The following is a 24,686-nucleotide window of genomic DNA, read 5'->3' on the forward strand; positions in this document are numbered from 1 at the left end:
CGAACTCCGCTCCGCCCGACCCAGGGCTCGGACTCGGGCTAGGCCCCGGAAGACGGTGAACTCCGCTCCGCCCGACCCAGGGCTCGGACTCGGGCTAGGCCCCGGAAGACGGCGAACTCCGCTCCGCCCGACCCAGGGCTCGGACTCGGGCTAGGCCCCAGAAGACGGCGAACTCCGCTCCGCCCAGGGCTCGGACTCGGGCTAGGCCCCGGAAGACGGCGAACTCCGCTCCGCCCGACCCAAGGCTCGGACTCAGGCTCAGCCCCAGAAGACGACGAACTCCGCTCCGCCCGACCCCAGGGCTCGGACTCCGCCCTGGCCTCTGCCGAACAACCTCCGCCTCGCCCGACCCAGGGGCTCGGGCTCGGCCTCGGCCATGGAAGACAGACTCGACCTCGGCTTCGAAGGAGCCTCCACGTCGCCCGACCTAGGGCACAGGCCCGCCACGTCAACAGGAAGCGCCATCATCACCCTACCCTGAGCCGACTCGGGCCGCAGAGAACAAGACCGGTGTCCCATCTGGCTAGCTCCGCCAGATAGGCAATGATGGCGCCCCGCTAGCCCTGTGACGACGGCGGCTCTCAGCTCCCTTACGGAAGCAGGGGGACGTCAGCAAGGACTCAACCGCTCTGACAGCTGTCTCTCCGCCAGGCTCCGTTGCTCCTCCGACAGCCACGACATCACACCAGCAGGGTGCCAAGATCTCTCCGGCTGCCACATTGGCATGTACTTAGGGCGCTAGCTCTCCCTCCGCTAGACACGTAGCACTCTGCTACATCCCCATTGTACACCTGGATTCTCTCCTTACGCCTATAAAAGGAAGGACCAGGGCCTTCTTAGAGAAGGTTGGCCGCGCGGGGACGAGGACGGGACAAGCGCTCTCTTGGGGCCGCTCGCTTCCCTCACCCGCGTGGACGCTTGTAACCCCCTACTGCAAGCGCACCCGACTTGGGCGCGGGACGAACACGAAGGCCGCGGGATTTCCACCTCTCTCACGCCCGTCTCCGGCCACCTCGCTTTCCCCCCTTCACGCTCGCCCACGCGCTCGACCCATCTGGGCTGGGGCACGCGGCACACTCACTCGTCGGCTTAGGGACCCCCCGGTCTCGAAACGCCGACAGTTGGCGCGCCAGGTAGGGGCCTGCTGCGTGCTGACAAACAGCTTCCCGTCAAGCTCCAGATGGGCAGTCTCCAGCAACCTCTCCGGCCCGGGACGGTGCTCCGTTTCGGGAGTCTTGAGTTCATGTCCTTCGACGGCAGCTACGACATGATACTCCTTCCACCGCCGCACGACAACGACAATGGCGGCCGACAACCCGCCCGCCGGCGGCGGAATCGACGACATCTTCCCCGCATGGTGGAAGAACAACATTCGAGCTCGCCCCGTCCTCTCCCTCGCCAACGGAGGAGGAGGCGGGGCAACCAAGGCCAAGCGGGAGGCCGCGCTTCGTTGGCTGTCGAGCGAATCGACGTCCCCAGCGCCCCAACGGAGGGCACGCCGGGCGTCGACCTCGCGTTCGAGACGAAGGCGAGCGCCGTCCCCCCGCGACACGCCAATCCTGAGCAAGTGGACGACGCCAGCGCGCTCGCGGAGAGCTTGCAGGACGTCGCCCTCGTACCTGAGACGACGGTGCAACCAGTCCTCAACGCGACTATGTCGCTCCTCGTCGACCAAAAGGTACCGACTGATTCCCATCTTACGTCATTTCGACTCGGCCTCAACCCGCCTAGCGACCTTGCTTTGGCGGGCGCTCTCGTTGAGGCGAGTGCAACCCCTCTGGGGTTTCGTATGCGGTCGCCTTGGGACCGGTTGACGGACGTCTCGACCTACGGGCCCTCTGGGTCCAAGGAAGACGACGATCCCATCATCTGTTGGGATTTCTCCGGATTTGGCAACCCCAGTGCCATGCGGGACTTTATGACCGCATGAGACTACTGCCTCTCCGACTGTACCGACGGTAGCCGCAGCCTTGACGACGAGGACTGCGGCCCAAGCCGCGAATGTTTCCACATCGAGCTAGGGGATCCCTCCGAAGGCAACCATCTCGGCATGCCGGAGGACGGTGATCTTCCTAGGCCGGTGCCTCGCGCCGACATCCCACGGGAGCTAGCTGTGGTCCCCGTTCCGGCGGGGGGTCACGACCCACAGCTCGAGCAAGTCCGCGGGGCGCAGGCCAGGCTCGACGAGGGAGCATGAGCGCTTGAGCCGATCCGTCGGGACGTCGGGCAGGTATGGGCGGGCCAACCCCCGGCCGGAGAAATACGTCACCTGCCCCAGGGTTTCCAGCACCGCGTCGCCAACGACGTCAGGGTCAGACCGCCACCCGCATCCAGCGGGGTTGGTCAGAACCTGGGAGCCGCAGCGATGCTCCTCCGCGCGATGCCGGAGCCATCAACCACCGAGGGTCGGCAAATCCAGGGAGAGCTCAAGAATCTCCTGGAAGGCGCTGCGGTCCGACGGGCCGAGAGCTCTGCCTCCCGAAGGCAGGGATACCCCTCGGAACCTCATGCCGCGACTTCCCGATTCATGCGGGAAGCCTCGGTCTACACCAGGCGCACGCGCAACACCGCGCCTGCGGCCCCGGGCCACCTCGGCAACGAGCACCATCGTCGCAACCGTCGGGCCCACCTCGACGAAAAGGTGCGCCGAGGCTACCACCCCAGGCGTGGGGGACGCTATGACAGTGGGGAGGATCGGAGTCCCTCGCCCGAACCACCCGGTCCGCAGGCCTTCAGTCGGGCCATCCGACGGGCGCCGTTCCCGACCCGGTTCCGACCCCCGACTACTATCACGAAGTACTCGGGGGAAACAAGACCGGAACTGTGGCTCGCAGACTACCGCCTGGCCTGCCAACTGGGTGGAACGGACGACGACAACCTCATCATCCGCAACCTCCCCCTGTTCCTCTCCGACACTGCTCGCGCCTGGTTGGAGCACCTGCCTCCGGGGCAGATCTCCAACTGGGATGACTTGGTCCAAGCCTTCGCCGACAATTTCCAGGGCACGTACGTGCGCCCCGGGAATTCCTGGGACCTTCGGAGCTGCCGGCAACAGCCGGGAGAGTCACTCCGGGACTACATCCGGCGATTCTCGAAGCAGCGCACCGAGCTGCCCAACATCACCGACTCGGATGTCATCGGCGCGTTCCTTGCTGGCACCACCTGCCGTGACCTGGTGAGTAAGTTTAGTCGCAAGACCCCCACCAGGGCGAGCGAGCTGATGGACATCGCCACCAAGTTCGCCTCTGGCCAGGAGGCGGTCGAGGCTATCTTCCGAAAGGACAAGCAGCCCCAGGGCCGCCCATCGAAGGAGGCTCCCGAGGGGTCTACTCCGCGCGGCGCCAAGAAGAAAGGCAAGAAGAAGTCGCAATCGAAACGCGACGCCGCCGACGCGGACCTTGTCGCCGCCGCCGAGTACAAGAACCCTCGGAAGCCCCCTGGAGGTGCTAACCTCTTCGACAAGATGCTCAAGGAGCCATGCCCCTACCATCAGGGGCCCGTCAAGCACACCCTCGAGGAGTGCGTCATGCTTCGGCGCCACTTCCACAGGGCCGGGCCACCCGCAGAGGGTGGCAGGGCCCACGACGACGACAAAAAGGAAGATCACCAAGCAGGAGAGTTCCCCGAGGTCCGCGACTGCTTCATGATCTACGGTGGGCATGCGGCAAATGCCTCGGCTCAGCATCGCAAGCAAGAGCGCCGGGAGGTCTGCTCGATAAAGGTGGCGGCGCCAGTCTACCTAGACTGGTCCGACAAGCCCATCACCTTCGACCAAGCTGACCACCCCGACCACGTGCCGAGCCCGGGGAAATACCCGCTCGTCGTCGACCCCATCATCGGCGACGTCAGGCTCACCAAGGTCCTGATGGACGGGGGCAGCTGCCTCAACATCGTCTACGCCGAGACCCTCAGGCTCCTGCGCGTCGATCTATCCTCCGTCCGAGCAGGCGTTGCGCCCTTCCACAGGATCATCCCTGGGAAGCGCGTCCAGCCCCTCGGACGACTCGACCTTCCCGTCTGCTTCGGAACGCCCTCCAACTTCCGAAGGGAGACCTTGACGTTCGAGGTGGTCGGGTTCCGAGGAACCTACCACGCGGTACTGGGGAGGCCACGCTACGTGAAGTTCATGGCCGTCCCCAACTACACCTACCTGAAGCTCAAGATGTCGGGCCCCAACGGAGTCATCACCGTCGGCCCCACGTACAAACACGCGTTCGAATGCGACGTGGAGTGCGTGGAGTACGCCGAGGCCCTCATTGCCGACCTGGAGAACCTCTCCAAAGAGGTGCCAGACGTGAAGCGTCATGCCGGCAACTTCGAGCCAGCGGAGACGGTTAAGGCCGTCCCTCTCGACCCCAGTGGCGACACCTCCAAGCAGATCCGGATCGGTTCCGGGCTCGACCCCAAATAGGAAGCAGTGCTCGTCGACTTTCTCCGCGCAAACGCCGACGTCTTTGCGTGGAGTCCCTCGGACATGCCCGGCATACCGAGGGATGTCGCCGAGCACTCGCTGGATATTCGGGCCGGAGCCCGACCCGTCAGGCAGCCTCTGCGCCTCAGTCGTCAAGGAAGGGTCGGCCTCGCCTCGGCAGAGCCCGACCCTCCCTCGGGGGCTAAAAAGGGGGAACCCCTCTGCGTCGAGATTGGGTGTACTTCTTCGCATCAAAAATTTTCGATCAAAAAGGGGCTTTTGCGTTCTCCCGGCTATGTCAGAAGCAGGGTCCCGAGGAGCGAGCGGGGGTACATGTAAGTGGCGAGGCCGACTGAGCCGAGGAATCCTGTGCCTCCGGGTTAGGGACACCTCACTCATCACCTGCCACGAAAAATGACCCAACTCGGGAAGCCACCCTATTATTGACAAGCTAGGCCGGACGCGCAAATTGAAAGAAAGGAGAGTACGACTTCAAAAAAAGAAAAAAAACAAAGTGTTCAGGCCTCAGCGGCCGCGGTAAGACACACATCCAACAGAAACTGTTCCAACAAGAGTTAGGCGCCGCCTTGGGAAGGAGCCGCGCCCTCAGTTCCGTCCCCGCCGTCGGTAAGGTCCATCTCGGCTTCCGGCGACGAAGCAGGGGGAAGGATCTCCGCCTCAAAGGTGGTCGCCAGCGCCGCGCTCGGACCCGCGGCGACCGCGTCGAGCCGCTGAACTTCTGCCAGAGCAGCTTCGTCTTCGTCAGGAAGACAATACCCCTCACTAACCCGTTCCAGGTCCACAACGTAATGGGAAGCGAGCACAGCGAAGGCCCGCCTGACGCCGTGGTGTAGCGCCTCGCGGACTCTATCGCGCGCGTGATCACCCAAGGCTTGAAGGCGACTTTGAGGGGAGCTTCCTGAAGGGACGTCGCCGAAGCCAAGGATCCGATAAACGTCCGAGACGGCCTCGGACATGGCCGCGAGGTCGGCCTCCCTCTGCTCGGCAGCTCTGGCAAGCGCCTCGGCGAGCGCCTTGGCGGACTCGTCAAGGGCGGACTCGAGCTCTGCGAACAACCAGAAGAAAGACCTCAAGCACAAGCAGAGGAAACAGACAAGAACAAGAACCAGGGACGGCCAAGGCGTACCTCCGGCTCGGGCACGCTGCTCCGAGGCCGCGACCTGGGCTGCGGCTAGGTCGGCCGCGAGGGTCTCAACCCGGCTTTCGGCCTCGGCAGCCCGGCCCCGAGATTGGTCCCGCTCCTCGACGACCTGGACGAACTCCGACCGCTGCCGTTGCGCCTCCGCGCGCGCTGCTGCCGCCTCGGCTCTCAGGTCAGCGCAGAGCAACTGGAGGTCCGCTACCTTGGCATCCTGCTGAGAAAGGCGCGCGGTAGCCCCGGCGAGCGAGGTCCTCAGGGATCGCAGCGAGCCCCAGACATCGGCCTCGCGGCGGATGAACGACGACTTGGCGGCGCTCCGGTCCGTCAGATCCTGGGGGAAGGAAACAGGGCGTCACGACGAACGTCTCAGAAAGGAAAAGGTATGCCTGAAACCGCTACCTGGAGGATTTTGGGGACGTCCCTGTAGAAAACCTCCAGCGACGACCGGAGCGACCCCACCGTTGCTTCAGCACGCTCGCGGAGCTCATCCCAGGACTGGTCCTCCTGTTCATCGTCGAGAACGAAGACAGGGTCCGAGGCCTCGCGGGTCCGGAATCGGAGCAACTGGCGCCGGGCCTCGGGGCTCCACCGCACAGCGATGAGGCTGCCGCCCGGCTGGGCGGATCGCGCGTCCACGCCCACCTCTTCCGAGGCACTGGGCGCCGACGCATCAGCCATCCCGACGCTGGCAGCAACCGGTCGCTCTCCGACTGGGACGGCAGCGACTTCGGTAGCGGCAGGCGCCAGCATGGCCGACACGACGGGCGGGCTCGGGACCACGTCGGCGTCAGCCGCCTCCCCTATCACGATGGCCGCCTCGGCAGAAGAGCCAGCCTCGGGAACCCGCTCCCCAGAGACAGGCGACGCCCGAGCCCTCTGCGGTGAAACACCCTGCGAAAGGGTCGGCTGAACAACAAGGCCCGGGGCGGAGCTGGCCGCGCAGTCCGGCGCCGTCTTAAGGGCCTTCCGGGGTGCCAGGTCGGTCTGGCCATGGCTTCACTTGCTGGATAAAAAAAAGAAGAAAAGGAAAATCACGGCCCATACATATGAATGGGAAGCCAAGACGAAGACATTCCGAGATACTCACCCACTTCGGGCCATGATCCACCGCGCCTGGGGGGAGGTTTCTTGGATCCCGGCTCCCGAAACAGCCGCCGAGGTCCGCTTCGCCGGCAACTTCGGCGCCACCCTTGCTTTGGACGCCCGGGGAGCAGATTGCCCGGGCGCGGTCGCGATGACTTGAGGGTCACCCCCATGCGCTGCCGGTACGAGCGGCGGCCCCTGGGGAGCAGACGCCCTGACCTGGCCCTCCGGAGCCACCTCAGCTCCTCCGGCCGAGGGGTCAGGTGACCTCTCGGGTCGCCCCCGTGCCTCGGGCCGGGACCCCGACGCCCCAACTCCGGGGACTGACGGTGTCGGCCCGCTCGGGGGCTGGCTCGACGGCTCCTGGCCACACCCCAAGCCGGGGCTGAGGCCGAGACGGGCGGCCATGTCCTCCTCCTCCTCATCATCGTCGTCATCGTCGTCGTCGAGCGTCTCCGGCGACGGCTCCCTCGGGAGTCCTTCCCTCTCCTGCTGGCGATGGCGCTTCTCCAAGGCGTCCCGAGCCCGCCTCCGCTCGCGGGCCCGGGCCTTCTCCGCGTCCTTCTTCTTCTTCTCCTCCTCCGCGGCGACCCGCCGCGCTGCTCGGTCCACCGCGTCCTCCGAGACCCGTGGCAGGGAGGGCTTGTGCCACCCCACCTCCTAAAGAAGGGGAGAAAGAAACCCGATCATAAGAACCAGGAGCAACCCGATGTATGAAGAAGGAAGGAGCGAACACTCACCAGAGTTACGCACCCCTGGTCGGGGCGCATCCGAAGCTGGGAGTAGGCATGGGAGTCCGGCTTCCCCATCGCAGCCAACACCCGCCATTGGAGGGCGTCGAAGGGAAGAGGATCAGGGGACATTCGTGACCCCTCCCAGTCAGCCTCCGGGGTCATCTCCCAAAGCGGCAGCCGCCGCTCCGCCAAGGGAAGCACCCTCCGACGGTGGATGGCGGCAACCACTCCCGCAGCGGTGAGTCCCCCCTCCCGCAACGCCTTCAGGGCCTGGAGAAGGGGTTCGAGGTTCTTCTGTCTCTCGTGCGGGGTCCCGTGACGCCAGGCGTCGGTGGCGGCGGTGACTACTCGCTGGGAGAACGGCGGGAGCAACTCACCGTCATTCCGGAGGTAGAACCACCGGCGCTGCCACCCCTTGTTCGAGGACGCGAGGATGGCAGGAATGTACTGTGACGCCCGCGACTGCCTCAGCAAGAGAGTGCAGCCGCCGGCCCGCACCGCTGCACGGACCTTCCTCTCCCCCGTCGGCAAGGCGAAAAGCTCGGCGAAGAAGAGATGAGTCCACAAATCCCAATGGGGGGCGATCCCCAAATACCCTTCGCACACCGCTACGAAGATAGCGGCCTGTGAGATGGAGTTGGGGGTGAGGTTGTGCAACTCCACCCCATAGTGGAACAGGATTGCCCGCATAAAGCGGCCCGTCGGCACACCGAATCCCCGCTCGTGGAAGGAGACGAAGCTCACGACGTACCCCGGCGGTGGGGATGGAGCGACTCTGCCCATGGGAGGAATCCATTCTGGTCGCTGCTCATCGGTGATAGGGCGAAGCAAACCCTCGCCGACCAGCTCCTCCAGATCGCTCGCCGTCACCGTGGAAAAGGGCCACGGATCGTGTGGTGAGATGATGGTCACCCGATCAGCCATCACCAAAACGGAAGGGATGGCGGCGCAAGGGGCAGGAAGGGCGGTTTTCCTCTTCGCTGGCTAAAGTCTCTCGGGTTGCGAAAACCTAAAGGAGGAGGCAGGAAGCGGAGCGAAGAACCGTCGCTAGACCCTCTCCCGGGTATATAAAGACCGGAGCGAGACCGTTTCCAGCGCTCCGCCCGGACCGGACGCAGGATTCAAAAAACGCGAAGCGAAACGGCCGTTCCTCGAACGGCTCGCGCACGCGCAACGACCGCCCTACCGACCACTCGCCCCGTTGCATTAACTCCGCGGCGGGACAGGCGGCGCTTCTGGCAAGAGGAGCGGGCGACGCTTCGCCTTCGCCGTAATTACCGCGCCAAAAAAGGTACGCCACGTCATTCGATTTCGTATCCTTTTCCTTTTTTCCTCTTTCTCTATCTCTTGCAACAGGGACCGGGAAAGGGGGATACCCCGAAAAGGATCCTTCCCTGTGAAGGAACCGGGCTCCGAGCCCCCCCTACTGATCAGAGGTTCGAAGGCTGGCCCTCCGAGGGGTTCAAGAGTCGCCTCAGATCGCGTGGGCCCTACACCCACTACTGGTCAGAGGTTCGAAGGCCGCCCCCCCGAAGGGCTCCACGGCCGCCTCAGGCTACTCGGGCTCCGCGCCCATTACTGATCAGGGGTTCGAAGGCTGGCCCCCGAAGGGTTCACAGTCGCCTCAGACGCCGAGCGAGGGATGACCAGGGGTACGTTCGATACATAACCGAGGCTCGGGCTGCGCTCCCGAGGTACCCTAGGACATTTCCGAGACCAGCGGGAGCGATCTTGTAACGGAATCCCATCAGAGGGAGGCATCGAGCCCTCGGACCCCGTCGCCAGGGGACCGGGTCCGGCAGATCACCCACAGGTACTTTTGGGCGTGCCTCTGGGCCCCTAGCCGACCCCCAACGAACGGGGCACGGACGTCCACTCGGATTACCCGCTTGCAGCTCACCGGAGACACCATGTTCGGTGCCCATCGAGGGTAACATGGCGCTCTCCCCCCTCCTCCTTGCGGAAAGGCGACGTAGGGGCGTATGTAAAAAAGTCGAGTCTGTCCCTGATCGCCCTCTCGCCCTGTGCGGAGGCTCGGGGGCTGCTCTCGCAAACCCGGCTCCGGCCGAACCATTGACAGCGTCAACATACCAGCCCGAGAGCTTGGGCCCCAACCGTGCACCCGGGCTACGGCCAGTTCACATGAGGGAACAACCAGACCAGCCAAAGCATTACGCAAGGTATTAAGACCTCGAAGGAGTGAAACCACTCCTCCGAGGCCTCGGGGGCTACACCCGGCGGGTGCGCTCGCGCGCACCCACCGGAACAAAATGCAACCGAGAAAGGCTGGTCCCCTTGCAAAAAAGTGCGACGAAAGCCTCCAAGCGAGTGCTAACACTCCCTTCGAGGCTCGGGGGCTACTGTCGGGGACCATAATTAGGGGTACCCTCAAGACGCCTAATTCTCAGCTGGTAACCCCCATCAGCATAAAGCTGCAGAGGCCTGATGGGTGCGATTAAGTCAGGGATCAGTCCGTACGAGCGACTCGATCACGCCTCGCCCGAGCCTAGCCTCGGACAAGGGCAGCCGACCCCGAGGGATTTCCGTCTCGCCCGAGGCCCCCTTTAATGGCAGACACATCTCCGGCTCGCCCGAGGCCTTGCCTTCGCTGAGAAGCAACCCTGACTAAATCGCCGCACCGACCGACCGAGTCGCAGGAGCATTTAACGCAAAGGTGACCTGACACCTTTATCCTGACGCGCGCCCCCCGGCAGAGCCGAAGTGACCGCCGTCACTTCGCTACTCCACTGACCAGTCTGACAGAAGGACAGCGCCGCCTGCGCCACTCCGACTGCAGTGCCACTTGACAGAGTGAGACTGACAGGCAGTCAGGCCTTGCCAAAGGCGCCATAGGAAACTCCGCTCCGCCCGACCCAGGGCTCGGACTCGGGCTAGGCCCCGGAAGACGGCGAACTCCGCTCCGCCCGACCCAGGGCTCGGACTCGGGCTAGGCCCCGGAAGACGGCGAACTCCGCTCCGCCCGACCCAGGGCTCGGACTCGGGCTAGGCCTCGGAAGACGGCGAACTCCGCTTCGCCCGACCCAGGGCTCGGACTCGGGCTAGGCCCCGGAAGACGACGAACTCCGCTCCGCCCGACCCAGGGCTCAGACTCGGGCTAGGCCCCGGAAGACGGCGAACTCCGCTCCGCCCGACCCAGGGCTCGGACTCGGGCTAGGCCCCGGAAGACGGCGAACTCCGCTCCGCCCAGGGCTCGGACTCGGGCTAGGCCCCGGAAGACGGCGAACTCCGCTCCGCCCGACCCAGGGCTCGGACTCGGGCTCAGCCCCAGAAGACGACGAACTCCGCTCCGCCCGACCCCAGGGCTCGGACTCCGCCCTGGCCTCTGCCGAACAACCTCCGCCTCGCCCGACCCAGGGGCTCGGGCTCGGCCTCGGCCATGGAAGACAGACTCGACCTCGGCTTCGGAGGAGCCTCCACGTCGCCCGACCTAGGGCACAGGCCCGTCACGTCAACAGGAAGCGCCATCATCACCCTACCCCGAGCCGACTCGGGCCGCAGAGAACAAGACCGGTGTCCCATCTGGCTAGCTCCGCCAGATAGGCAATGATGGCGCCCCGCTAGCCCTGTGACGACGGCGGCTCTCAGCTCCCTTACGGAAGCAGGGGGACGTCAGCAAGGACTCAACCGCTCCGACAGCTGTCTCTCCGCCAGGCTCCGTTGCTCCTCCGACAGCCACGACATCACACCAGCAGGGTGCCAAGATCTCTCCGGCTGCCACATTGGCATGTACTTAGGGCGCTAGCTCTCCCTCCGCTAGACACGTAGCACTCTGCTACATCCCCATTGTACACCAGGGCCTTCTTAGAGAAGGTTGGCCGCGCGGGGACGAGGACGGGACAGGCGCTCTCTTGGGGCCGCTCGCTTCCCTCACCCGCGTGGACGCTTGTAACCCCCTACTGCAAGCGCACGACCTGGGCGCGGGACGAACACGAAGGCCGCGGGATTTCCACCTCTCTCACGCCCGTCTCCGGCCACCTCGCTTTCCCCCCTTCGCGCTCGCCCACGCGCTCGACCCATCTGGGCTGGGGCACGCGGCACACTCACTCGTCGGCTTAGGGACCCCCCGGTCTCGAAACGCCGACACCTAGATAGTACAGATTTGGATTCGGGTCGGATTCAGATCAAGATTACCCAGTAAATATCTAGATATTCAACTCAGATACAGGTACTCGGGTTTCAAGTACCTGTGTTTTTGTACAATATTTTTATAAAATCATAACTTTTACGTATGAACTCAGTTGAAGACAAAGTTTATATAAAAATGTATAACTCGAAGAGATCTATAACTTTGTATTACATCACATTTTTGTTTGAACACATATTCCTGTTGAAATTATTGAAATATTGTCCAATTATATATCAAAGTAACATAATAAACATTACATGTGTAACTCCAATATTCCATAGCTTATTAATAGATTATCCTATGTCATTTGAAAACTATCATGTGACGTATTAGACTACTGTGTGATTCAAATTTTATCATTACATTCGAACTATTATGTTATACTATTGTATGATCTCAACTAATTGATATATTGTCATGTTGACCTATGGTCTATGCAATGCTCGTGGTGTAACTATCTTATGCGTGAATTGAATTGTAGTCAATAATAAGCAATTCATGCATTATCTGACAAGTGATCGAAATAGCGAACATATTGGCATCGTCATGGTCATGTTGCACAACAAAACACAACAAACTCAAAATAAAAGGTACGGTTCCCTACTTGGTGCACTAAATGTCACTGCATAACAACACCATTGTACACTGAGTAATAGAAAGAGAGAGTTTGGATGAGCACGTTGTAGGTCAGTTTCATGTTGAACCTATGCATGAGCGGGAGCCAGCATGTGGGCAATTAGAGAGGTTTTCGGCGCAATATGTGTAATACCTTATGGCCTTTGATATTCATTGATTGATGACACAAAGAAGGAAAAGATCTTTTAGTGAGCGTTTGGCTCACTTTATTTTGAAGGAATTAAAATTTACTTAGTAGAGTAGGCTATTTGTCTTAGAATTTGACATTACATCACTTTCTATAGTTTAAATATAAGTCTATCTTAGATTTATAAGGTGAGTGATGAAAATTAATTTTATATATCACCATACTATGAGTGTGTTTGGTTTGACTTTTGGCTTTTGGCTTTTGCCCCCTAAAAGCCAAAAGCCAACCAAAGGGCTGGATCCAGGAAGCAGCTTTTTCTAAAAGCTGACTTTCTCACAGTGCAAATCTGAAAGCACCCCTGTACCTGCTTTTAGTGGCTTTTCGGATGGAACTATGAAAACATATATCGAAGAACTTTTAACGATTTTTAGTGGTTTCTACCAAACGATTTTTAGCTTTTTAATGACTCACAGCCTACAGCAGCTTTTTCCATAGCTCACAGCCCACAGCAACTTTTTTCACAGCCACAGCCCAACCAAACAGACCCTATGTTTCTGCTATAACACACTTTTCGACTCGTTCCACTATAGTAAAAAATATAGCACATAAATATCTCTCCTATATAAGTAGCTGTAGTATTTATATATATCATATAAAATCATATTGTCTTAATTAATCTGCGTCTAAATTATGATTATTAGAATGTAATTCAATTTAAAGGATCCAATCTGGGCTAAAAGTGGAGGCTTTGCATGTCTTAATTAAACTCAAAACCTTGTCTACAAAAAGTTCTATGTATTCTTTCTGTTTGCCGTGAATTTCACATACGTTTGACGTTTTTTTAGCTTCAGATATCAAGCGGCTCGATTTGCCTGTGTGAATCAAGCTGGCTAGCTCCGCAGCTGCAGCCTGCTTATTCAAAGAAGAAAAGGAACAGCAACAACAGGCAACAGCCGCTTATTGAAAGGAAGGTCCCAGTGAGTCCCAGTGTGGCAGTGTTCATACCGGTACAATATTTTACGCCAGTATACACGCTCATGATCTCTGAGTATAAATATTCCTTTGGTTTCAAATTTTGGATTCTGATCTGTGACGTCTCAAGATCTAGCGATCCACAGCATATAATGATATAAATATAATATAATAACACACACAGTACGCTTATGCGCAGGCAGAATCCAGATGCCGACGCGCCGTTTGAATTTGCTCCCGAGTAAAATATTTCAATGCTCCACGTGGACGGATGACATGCGTGGCAGCGCTCAATACGCTTTCCAACTTCTACAATATTTTATCTTTACGGATTACAGCTCCGGTAGTTATATTTATAGCTGTCTCTACATACTAAATTTATACTTAAATATAAAATATAAAATACAAGAATGGTTAAGTGAATGTGAATATAGATTTAGAGGATATTTGAATGCACTAAAACTAACAATTAGCTACTAAAATTAGCCGAGACATCCAAACAGTCTAGCTAATAGTTCAGCTATTAGCTACTTTTAGTAAATTAGGTAATAGTTAGCTAGCTAATTTTAATAGTAATTTTTAGTCAACTAACTATTATCTCAGTGCATTCAAACACCCCTTTAGAGCCAAAAAACATTGTTTAAATCCTATTAATACATCATTTTATTATTTTTACTGTTTAAGCATGGGGAATATAATGATGGTAGAAATCGTGTAATATCAAGAAAGTTGATGTTTTAACACAGTAGAGATATACTCGCACTACTGCGCACAAATAATGTGTGTTAAGAAATAGTTTAAGAAAAAAAAATACTTGCAGATATTCGAGACGTGTCTAGAAGTGGTGCCGTGCTGAGCAGCCTACCGTGCCATGTTGCACTTGCGCCATCATGGAACGGATCAAACCGGACCTACTGAGATAGGCACGACCACGACGTGAAAGAATAATCCACGTCTTCATTCTGTGGCGCAAATCATAGAACTCCATTACCATATATATAACGTGGCCATTGAATTTGATAATTGTGTATAATTAAGGTATTTTCTGGAGTCACTTTGGTGCCAAATAGCGAGAAAAGAAAGCAGCCTAGCACAAGAATCAGGCCTATCGAGATGAGCTGGAGCTGGTGAGGCAAAGGAGACTGGAAATTTGTTCTTTTTCTTTGCTGGGCAACAAGAATCAGGCCTAGCCGGCTCTTTATTACTGTGTTCCTTGATGACGTTGAAGAGGTTCCACTACCGCTTGTTGGGGGTGCAGTTGCCAGTTGGGCTAATCGCTAACCCAGTGGGTGGTAAAATACTCATTAGCTAAATATTTATACGGGTAGGCAAATCTTTAGTCCCTACTACTAATTAAGAACGCAGTGTGGGCGCTCGGCGTGGCCATGCCCCCGCCTCGCCTCACCTCCCCCTCTCAGTTGTCACTGCCATACTGGCCCCGCCTGACGGTCCCCTCGCGTTGCCCACGCCCCCGTCCCGTTGCTCCCCTCGTGTTGCCCGCCCCCAACCTCTGCTCGCCGCGCCGCTCCATCCTCGGCCCCTACCGAAGGAAGGGTAGAGCCCTTCGCACGGCGACCTCCCTCCACCTCCGCGCGACGGCCTCCAGATCACAGCTTCGATTCTTCTTCCCACCCCCACGGTGAGACCCGCCCCAGCCCCTTTCTTCTCCCTCTCTATCCATCCTCGACCCCTCTCTCGTAATCCAAGGAAGGGCAGAGCTCACCAAGGCGCTCCCCTCGGCTGGCGCAGCGACGGACCAGATCTTGGCGAAGAGTACGCTTGGAGCACCTCTATCCCCTCCACGATGGAGGTCGAGTACTTGACGATCGTGCCCGACAATAACACCGATTTGATGCCATTTTGGAGGTGAGGCGGGGTGATTTCGAATGCTCCAAGGATTTCATGACTCTGGTTTCCACGCGGAGAAGCCACTCCTCGTGCTGCCCTCCTGCCTCCTCCTCCTCGCCCCGCTCGTCTCCGCCGTCCCCACGCCAAGTGAGCCTCAGCCATGGCCTCCCTCCGCTAACTCCCACCCCCTGCTGTTTCCTCTCTCGGTCTCGGCTGCTGATTTTGCCTGTGTGTTCGTGCGATCGCGGGAAGCCTGCGCCTAGGGAGCCACCAGCAGCACCCGCCGGCTCTAAAGCTCAGTTCCTCTCAGGTACTACCAATTGGCTGTTTCCGTCAGGTCTCCCGTCTGCTGCAGTGTTTCTCCCTCTTGATTTGGCACAACTATTATTGATCATTCTAAAAAGCAGTGTGTTCGTTCATATGTTCATAAAGCAGATGCTCTGTTGAAGTTTGGGGTTTAGGGTTTTTATATTCTTTAGCTAAAATAGAGCACATGAATCAGGGATGGAAATGGTCAATAATGATTTATATACGCAGACAATTCATGCACAACATTCAGACATTGCTATGATATGTTTCGGCAAACATGGTGTGGTAGTTACTCATCTAAACAAGGTAGAACTGTTTATAATCAGCACAAACAATTTGAGATATTCTAAATGAAGTAGAAGTGTTTGTAATCAGCACAAACAATTTAAGATATTCTGCATTGTATACTACCAACTTTACTCCATGTTTATCCTTCTATCGGTAATTAACTTTGTTTCAGAGGAAGTATAATTTAGTTTGAAGGCTATATACAATATTCTAGAAATAAACAGATAAAAAATCTCTTTAAAACATGGTAGTATGAACTTTACTCCATGAATTTAAAGTTAAATACATCTCACTACAAGGAGATCATGATCTATGTAAGGCTAATAACAAGGAACAGTATGGCTTCCAAACATGTATGTCCAATCTGGAAGCTAGGGAAAAAGAATTTCTAAAAATTAAATTCCTTGGTTATCCAACTCCTAGACAAATTTTTTTTTTGGTAAATGCACGTTCTTCTTACTACCTTTTCTGTTTTTCCTTTTTATACATATTTTTTAACATATAGAATATAAATGCAGTAGGTCTTAATGTTTTCCTGTGTCCACTAAAATACAAGGTGTATAAAGCAAGGACAAAAAAATATGATAAACACACACATATTTTCAAAAAAACTATATTCATCAGCAAATTTATGTGTTGGGTTCCTACAAGTAAATTCACAACTCGAATTAGCAGGAAAATTGCCCTCTCAGCCTAACAAAATATTCTCTGCCAGATCGCTATACTCTGCGCAGGCAGTAAACCAGTTCTGAGATTATTTATGCCACATCTCAAATTAAAGTTACACTATGCGCAGGCAGTAATCCAGTTTTTTATGCCATTTTATGTCAGTATAAAGTGTATTTGAACTTTAATAAGCTGAACTGGATTAGTTCATGATCAACCATCTCCTCATCCAAATTATAGGACTACCTCAGAAACTCCTAATACATCAGGAGAAACAATAGAAGAAATAACATGGGCTAAATTACTTCGTAGTGCATTGGTCACTCTTAGGAGGAGGTGGCGTAGATGCAGGCTGAAGAACTGGATTAATTAGGAGCAAACCTTCTAAGCTGGTTTGCATATAGGGGGTAACCAGAATCAACTTAGACGATTCCAACCCAGCTTTTTTGGAACAATAGATGAAGATTGTCAATCATACAGTAACCAGGATCAACTTAGACTATTCTAAACACAGTACTGATCTAACATAGTGCTGTTTTTGTGGTTATTGAATGAGGAGTGATAATAACAAACTATTCTGTTTTTATTTTGGTTAATCAAATCTGTGCCAGTGATAGTTACAAGTTCATTTTCTGCTTCGTAGATAGCTTCAGAGTACCATGATCTTACTTCATCAGCCTAGCATAAGGGTAACAATTCCCATCCCGTGTGACTGTTTTGGTTCTTACATAAATAGTTTCTTTAAATGTTAAACTAAATATTGTTCTCAGGATCACTGTTGCCCATTGAAGAACCACTACTAGAATTAGAAAGGCCACCAATTTTTTCAGCACCATTATTTTCCAGCTTCATTATACCTGCACAACAAAATAAGGTACTACTTAACTGAGAAACACTACTTCGAGCCACACTAGGATTATTCAAGACCAGTCGTCTATATAAACACATATAATTTTATATCTTTGCTACCAATCAACATAAAAATAAAGAAAACTCACAACAGTAAGCCATTCCAGCTTTTTTTTGGAATGGCATATGGTAGTCTGATTTGGAATCACATATGGTAGTCTGATTTAAAATGTATACTCTGATTTGGAATACAGAAAATGAACAAAAACTTTTATGTTCAGTCACAATGTGGTTGCTTCATATGATGCATTGTTATTTAAAGTCACGATTGTTCTTGTTCTTTTTCATGTAGTAGAGCAGCTCAAATTAAAGTTACACTCCAAGCCGAAAACCCATCCACCATCATCCTCCTCGCCTCGCGTCGTGTTTGCTGCTTGTGACGATCAAGTTCTCTTCAATCGCTTTGCCGACGGTGAGTTGGAGAAACTGTTCTGTAATCCAAACTTGTTCTGTATTGGTTAATTCATGCTTTGAAGTAGTGTGTTGAAACATATACTCGGTTCATATTCTTTATGAAAACTGAACTTGAACATGTGGTAGGATAAAGTTCTTCAACAGGGGTACTGATCTAACGTAGTATTGTTTTTGTGGTTATTGGATTATGAGTGATGATAACAAACTATTCTGTTTTTATTTTGGTTAATCAAGTATGTGCCAGTGATAGTTACAAGGTCATTTTCTGGTTCGTAGATAGCTTCAGAGTACCATGATCTTACTTCATCAGCCTAGCATAGAGGGTAACAATTCCTATCCTGTGACTGTTTTGGTTGATCGGTGACTGTTTTGGTTCTTACGTAAATATAGTTTCTTTAAATGTTAAACTAAATATTGTTCTTAGGATCACTGTTGCCCATTGAAGAACCACTACTAGAATTAGAAAGGCCACCAATTTTTTCAGCACCATTATTTTCCAGCTTCATTGTACCTGCACAACAAAATAAGGTACTACTTAAATGAGAAACACTACTTCTAGCCACACTAGGATTATTCAAGACCAGCTTGTGGCACTTATTTGTTTGTTGATTGGATCCAAGTTTTGTAGCAGTCAAGTCATTAGATCTGGTTTAGCTACCTGTTCACTTAATAAAGAATCATTTAGATTAAGCGTGATCTGTATTGTTTTCTGGCGAGTTGGGGATACAGGTGAGCTGTTGAAGTGTCTGAATTTTAAAATAGCAGTCCATGTTAAAACTCAACAGCGTTGATGGATTATAGCTGTATTAAAACGAGTTTTCTACATGTGTCTCGAGCATTGAGAAGTAGACATAGACAAAGGCATTGGTTTGTTTGCATGTTATTGGTGATAATCTGAAGGTTCGGCACCATGAGTACACTTCACATCATTAGAACTATTTTCTGAAGATTCGACTTCATGTTTGGTGTACATACCTGTGAATCAATACTACCACATCATTAGGACACAAATATAGAATAGCATAAAGTTTCATCGACTATGTTTAGTTTGATACTGTGATTTAGGTATTTAATTAGTAACGTCTAGGAAGCTCTCCATAAATTTATCTGTGATTGATCTGTTCGTTATGAGGACAATTTATTAATAGTAGCTGCTATGCTTATTAGCCAGGACACCATGGCGTGCATATGGCTGGACCAAATCACCTAGCTGACAAAAGGTTGAACAAGTACTCCATCATTTTCAATAACAGGTGTTTTCGCTATACTGTTTCAGTTATATATCTGTTGCCTGAAATTTTTGTAGTGACAATAATTTAGACAGAACAAATTATCCTAGAACATTAATACTGCAAACAACTCTGCTATTAGTGGAGAAATTCTACACGCTGATAAAGTGTTAGATGAAATGTCATAATGGTGCAGAGAGAAAGAATCTCTTGTGGTTTTTATTGATAACGAGGATGAGATCACCTTTTCATTTGTTTCTCAACAAAATAGGAGGAAGTATCGATGCATATACTAGAGGTATTGGTTTGGCGGTTAGAGCTTCAAGCAACAGATAAAGTTGTCTCTCTTCTCCTATACTGGATTCGGCTCTCACATCAGTACCATGGAACAAGTTATCAGCAAAAGTAAGATTACTCAAGGTGCAATTTAAAAGATATTGAACTCCTTGCTTTTCTTTAGTTGTTATTTTTATTTGGTACATCATAATCTTCGATGCCTCAGCTATATGTTTTATTGTTGAGACATGTGGTTTCCCTTTGTATTAATTGTTGATACATGTTTATTAGAAGAAAGTATCGGTGCTGAAGAAAGATCGTTAGCTCTTGCAAAACAATTATCTTTCCATGGTCAAAACCGAACCATGCATTTGTTAGGACAAAATGAAAGCTAGAGAACCCAAGAAGACAGGGTTAGTGGTGTCATCTCAACTTCTTTTTCTGGCATAATGGTTTGCCCTGCAAAAATACCACTGTTGATGTGTTCCAAGGGTCATGCTAAATGGGACGAGGAGAATTTAAATGACATTGAGTCAAACAAACCAGAAAGAGAGAAGATCACTAACCTAAGACACCTTATCACCCTATGCTTGATATGATGAAGAGGAAGGTACTGAATCAAGATCCAATAAACCACACTAATAAAGATTTTTGGTCCTTCTGTGATCAATGCTAGAAACTGCAGGTTAGCTAGATAAATATGTTTCATCACTGAATTAATTTTGAACTTTGTGAATACGTCTGAGCACATTGTGTCATGTTTTGTTTGTTTATTTTAGTCCCTTATTGGATTTCATTTCTATCCTACCCGACGTTGAGAGCAAGTGAACGCAGAATGAGGTTGTTCAAGGCGTAGAATGAGTTGACGGAGCGGCTTATCAACGAGCACCGAGTGGCCGCCACGGTCGGGAGGGAGTAACGGCTTAAACGATTATGTCCAGCTTAGCTAAATTAACTAGATTATCACTTATAGAATAAGTTCTCATTGAGGTGTGCTGCACTTCGGTGGCGAGACGACAGCAGACATGTAATTTGTGAGATTCTTAAATAACATGCTTCTAAAACTTTGTTTTGTGATATTTGTATTGTATAATTTAATTTGTATCGGTTTATTTCTGTATTGATTGTTGCCAAATTTTTTTGAGATATTGGGTTCGATTATATATGTGGTGTTCATTTTTATGTAATTATTGTGTAAAAATATTTTGTATTGCCGTTGCAACGCACGGGCATCTAACTAGTTAGATATTATGTAGAAAATTTCTATGGGGTAGCATGGAATTAGTTACTTCTTGCCTTCTTGGACATAACATTTAGGGCATGTTTGGTTGGGATATAGCCGTGAAAAAAAAGTGTTGTGAGTTGTGATATATGAAAAAGCGGCAGTGGAAAGATAAAAACCATTTGGTAAAAAACACTAAAAGCTGCTAAAAGTTATTTCATATATATTTTCACAGTTCGATCTGAAAGCTCGTAAAAGCAAGTCTAGAAGTGTTTTCAGTTTTGCACTGCGCGAAAGTCGGCTTTTAGAAAAAAGGCGCTTCCTGAATTCAGCCCTTTGATTTGTCTTTTGGCTTTTAAGAGGAAAAAACTAAAGCTAAAAGCCAAATCAAACACACCCTTAAAATTAGAAGAAACCCAATGTGCAACTTTTTAGACCCATTATCACATATAGAACATGCACAATAACTAATTCACTAGACTTTCCAGAAACAACACTAAGATGTTATTCGTAGGTGAGTCGTCTCAAATTAGTATTCGATTTAGCACTTGGTTTTTATGTTCATATTCAAATAGATGATGATAAATCTAGACACATACATTAATTATTTTATGAATTCATTAAACTTCTAAAACGGATTTTTATTTGGAACATAGAGAGTGTAACAGAGAAAACAGTGGCATAATACAATGATTGGAAATAGCCTTAGCAAGTTCTCATACTAAGGGTTAGTTTGGAATCAAAGTAATTAAAAGGGATTAAAAGGGCTAAAATCCATTTTATATTCAAAATTAAATAGGAAGAGCCTTTTAGCCCTCTCAATCCTCTTGCTACCAAACTACCCTTCATAGAGAGTAGACCTTTCGATTTTTGCTTCATTCTAGGTCATTTTGAGGCCTAGAACTAATATCATCGTTAGTGACTGATTTAATGGCTAGGGCCGATGGTTTCAACCAAAATTAAAGATTTCCTTTTAATCCCGGGTCTAACGATTATGATAGCAAATGTATCTTTAATCCTGATTGGTGACTCCAATCGAGACTAAATTTCACACTTTGGTTCCAGTGGAACTAAAGGTTTCTAGCACCTTTAGTTTTAGGTGGTGGCTCCAACCAACACTACTAGAAAATCACTCTCTTGCAATGGTAAAAATCGTTGCAAAAGCCATAAATCGTGGCAAGTTCTATAATTTGTCATAATGTCGCTTTTGTTGCCAACTGTTGCATAAAGCAGAGTGGCAAAAGCTTATGAAGGTGTTTTTTTGTTCCATTCCAATATCTCCAGTTGACGTAATAAAATAAAATGTTGTATTCCATATTAGTTGCATCGACCAGATAACACTAAAAAGAAAAAAATGCCAAATCTAAGAATTGAATTGAACTCCGGTCTCATTGCTTACAACAAACTACTCTACCATTAGACTACTATATTTTTGTTAATAAAAATAACTAAATATATTAAGATGCTTAATTCTGATAGTAACATTACAACTTTTACAACAAAATTAGTATATATTGCCTCCATTCATATCTTCGTTGCAATACACACCATGATGTTGCTACAAACAACATGACAATAGAAACAAAATATATTTGTGACAATATAGATAACTACATTGTAACCATTTAGTATTTTGTGGCAAGAAGCATCAAAATTTTGTAATGGAATTTAATAGTATCAGAGCCACATAAAACTCATGGCAATACTATTGCAACGGTTTTGCAAATCGTGGCCATAACACCTATCACTTACAACCAAAATAATAATTATTGTAACATAAAACATTTGTGGTAATAAAGGCTACATATCACTATTGTAACATAAATAGGTTAACAAATTAAAGTTAGAGGACCCATTTTGCTAGGTTTTTTTTCTCTAAAATTCGGTGATCAAGTGATACAAGGTGCCAAGTTTAAGAACCACTATTGTATTTGAGTCAAAAGAGTCCTATGAGTTGTGACCACATTTATTATCAACTAGTACCGAATCTCACTCTGATTCCAATTCTAATTCAATTAGAACTAATGTCAGAGGTCCGAAGCCATTTTCTATAGTAGTGACATCGCCATGAAATGTAATTTAACAGTACTCACATACGGAACAATCAATTAATCATACGGAATGATATAACCAATCAGACACACAATCCAAATATAACTAAAATCATCCATAGCAGCCTCCAAAGTTATTAAAAGGTGCCACTTTATGCCATGAGCTTTGAAAACATATTCCAATGTCCCTAAAATTATCACATGGTGTACCACAATGGTCGTTATGGTCCGGAAATGGACCTAGGACACACTATTTTACTAGTTTAGATATGTGCAGTGTGGCGCACCATAAAATAAATTTAGAGAACAGAAATATATTTACAAAGTCCGTGAGTCTAAGTGGTATCCTCTAAGGCTTTGTTTGGATATTATAGTATATATCCTAATACACATGGATTGAAGTGGATTAGAATATGTATTAGGACAAATACTAACTAAAGTATCCAAATAAAACCTTCCAAGTTTAGGCTTCACCGATGCATTTAGCTCCGTACGTAATTAACACACAGAAATACACACAAACAGATACACATATACGTACTGCCTCTGCAGCTTGGAAGAAACCCACAACGAAAACACGAGGAAAGCCACACTCTGTCCCGTGAAACCGATGCACACCAGCTCAATTCGATACGTACGGAAACGATAAATCTCCATTCCAATGCAGTCTCTTCCTCCATCCAGTGTGATGATTTCATCTCAAGCCTCCGTATATGGCGAGCAGGTAGAAGAGCTGCGTCGCTGACAGGATGATGGTGAAGGACTCCATGCATATCTGCACAAGGGGAGCATCAGCTCAAGGGCCATAGCCAACTCACAGTTAGCGTGCGTTATTACTAATAGCCACCATGCAGTTCAACAATTAATTAAACCCGACCTACGTGTCGTCCTCTTGCAGATTTATTTCAGGACACAGATATGCTAGTAATCAAATAGGCAAGTGGCCATCGTTCTTACCAGCCTGGCATTCCTGCCGTGCAGTTCAATCTCCTTCACCGCCAACCTGAAACCAACAACGAAGTTGCCCCAGCACCAGCAGGGGGAAACGGGTCAGGAAATCCATATCCATCGGCAATGGACCAACGGGACCCGACTGGGTAGTGCTGCTAGTTCGTTCTCGCCAGACTGCCGCAACCGATACCGATACCAGCAGGGGGAATATATACATACCCCATGGCGAGCAGGGTGAGCGTCCAGGCAATGAACCCGGCGGAGGCCGCCGCCGGCAGGCTCTCGGCGTTCCAGGCGCGGACGTGGTGGAACCCCGCGAGCGCCGAGGCCGCGCCGACGACCCCGGCGATCACGGCGAAGATGACGAAGAACCCGGTCGCCGCGTTTCCGACGGGGAAGTAGATCGGGGAGAAGTGAGCCGGGAGCTGCAGGCCGGCGCCTGCATCATATATGTGCAGTACAGCAGCAGGTATGCATATGCATCAGTCAAAGAAATACGACCGGCATGAACCTACTGCCACTGATCTACTCCTATAAGTCAGCATTGTTACCGATGAAGAAGCCGTAGTTGATGGCGTGGTTGATGGCCCAGCCGCCCACCGCCGCCACGATGATGTACATGCAGAAGTTGAGCACCAGGAGGAGGCCGGCCACCGGCCTCATGCCCGCGTTCGCCATGGATTGTTGTCCTAACGGACTACTGATCGTCGATGGCCGACGAGCTCGACTGAGAACGAATTGAGCTCGATCGCTAGCTCCTAGCTACAGCTTGCTAGCTCTACGCCTCTCTACGTACGATTTCTGCTGGCTTGAGGCGTCATCTGCAGGGTGTGCACCCCGTATATATACACGCACACGAGCATCGCCGATGGAAATACTCATTCTCTTTACTATTGAATTCGAGTACGGGATAAGATAGCTTAGCTGGCCAAGCTTTGTTCCTTGCTTCCGTTGGCTTCATGAACAGCTCGGCGCTTGGATTTTTCTATTGGATTTTGTTGAGCTTACGTGAGATCTATGACGAACGTGATGCTCAAGGCAGGAAGCTAGCGCTAGCCCCGCGGCCGGGGCTTTCAGCTTGAAGTGCAGCTAATCTATCGGTCCCCAGAGATTCTCTGTTCGTCTTCGTCTGGAAGCTTGGAAGTTGGAACTTCGGATGGCGGCTGTGAGCTGAGCATGCATGCGGCTCCGATGTGCTGGACAGTTACAGCCTTTTCCTCCGAGTCCGAGGCATGCATCGATCCCTTTCAG

At 51.3% G+C, this 24,686-nt stretch overlaps 1 protein-coding gene and 1 long non-coding RNA gene across 2 annotated transcripts; one reads left to right on the forward strand and one right to left on the reverse strand.

Moving 5' to 3' along the window:
* Window positions 1-17,584: 17,584 nt before the first annotated feature.
* Window positions 17,585-20,448, forward strand: LOC103651288 (uncharacterized). Its single transcript, XR_002750363.2, has 3 exons — window positions 17,585-17,704; window positions 18,878-19,340; window positions 19,991-20,448. It is a non-coding gene; the product is annotated as an uncharacterized lncRNA (long non-coding RNA).
* Window positions 20,449-22,649: 2,201 nt separating this feature from the next.
* On the reverse strand, window positions 22,650-24,246 carry LOC100285785 (plasma membrane associated protein). The gene is made up of 4 exons (NM_001158675.2): window positions 23,987-24,246; window positions 23,655-23,874; window positions 23,442-23,487; window positions 22,650-23,259 (listed from the first exon to the last, which is right to left on the reverse strand). Exons 1-4 carry the CDS (start codon window positions 24,111-24,113, stop codon window positions 23,179-23,181), a joined length of 474 nt encoding a protein of 157 aa, NP_001152147.1. The 5' UTR covers window positions 24,114-24,246; the 3' UTR covers window positions 22,650-23,178.
* Between the last annotated feature and the right edge of the window lie 440 nt (window positions 24,247-24,686).

Source organism: Zea mays, chromosome 3, assembly GCF_902167145.1.
Source record: "Zea mays cultivar B73 chromosome 3, Zm-B73-REFERENCE-NAM-5.0, whole genome shotgun sequence".
NCBI classification, from domain to species: Eukaryota; Viridiplantae; Streptophyta; class Magnoliopsida; order Poales; family Poaceae; genus Zea; species Zea mays.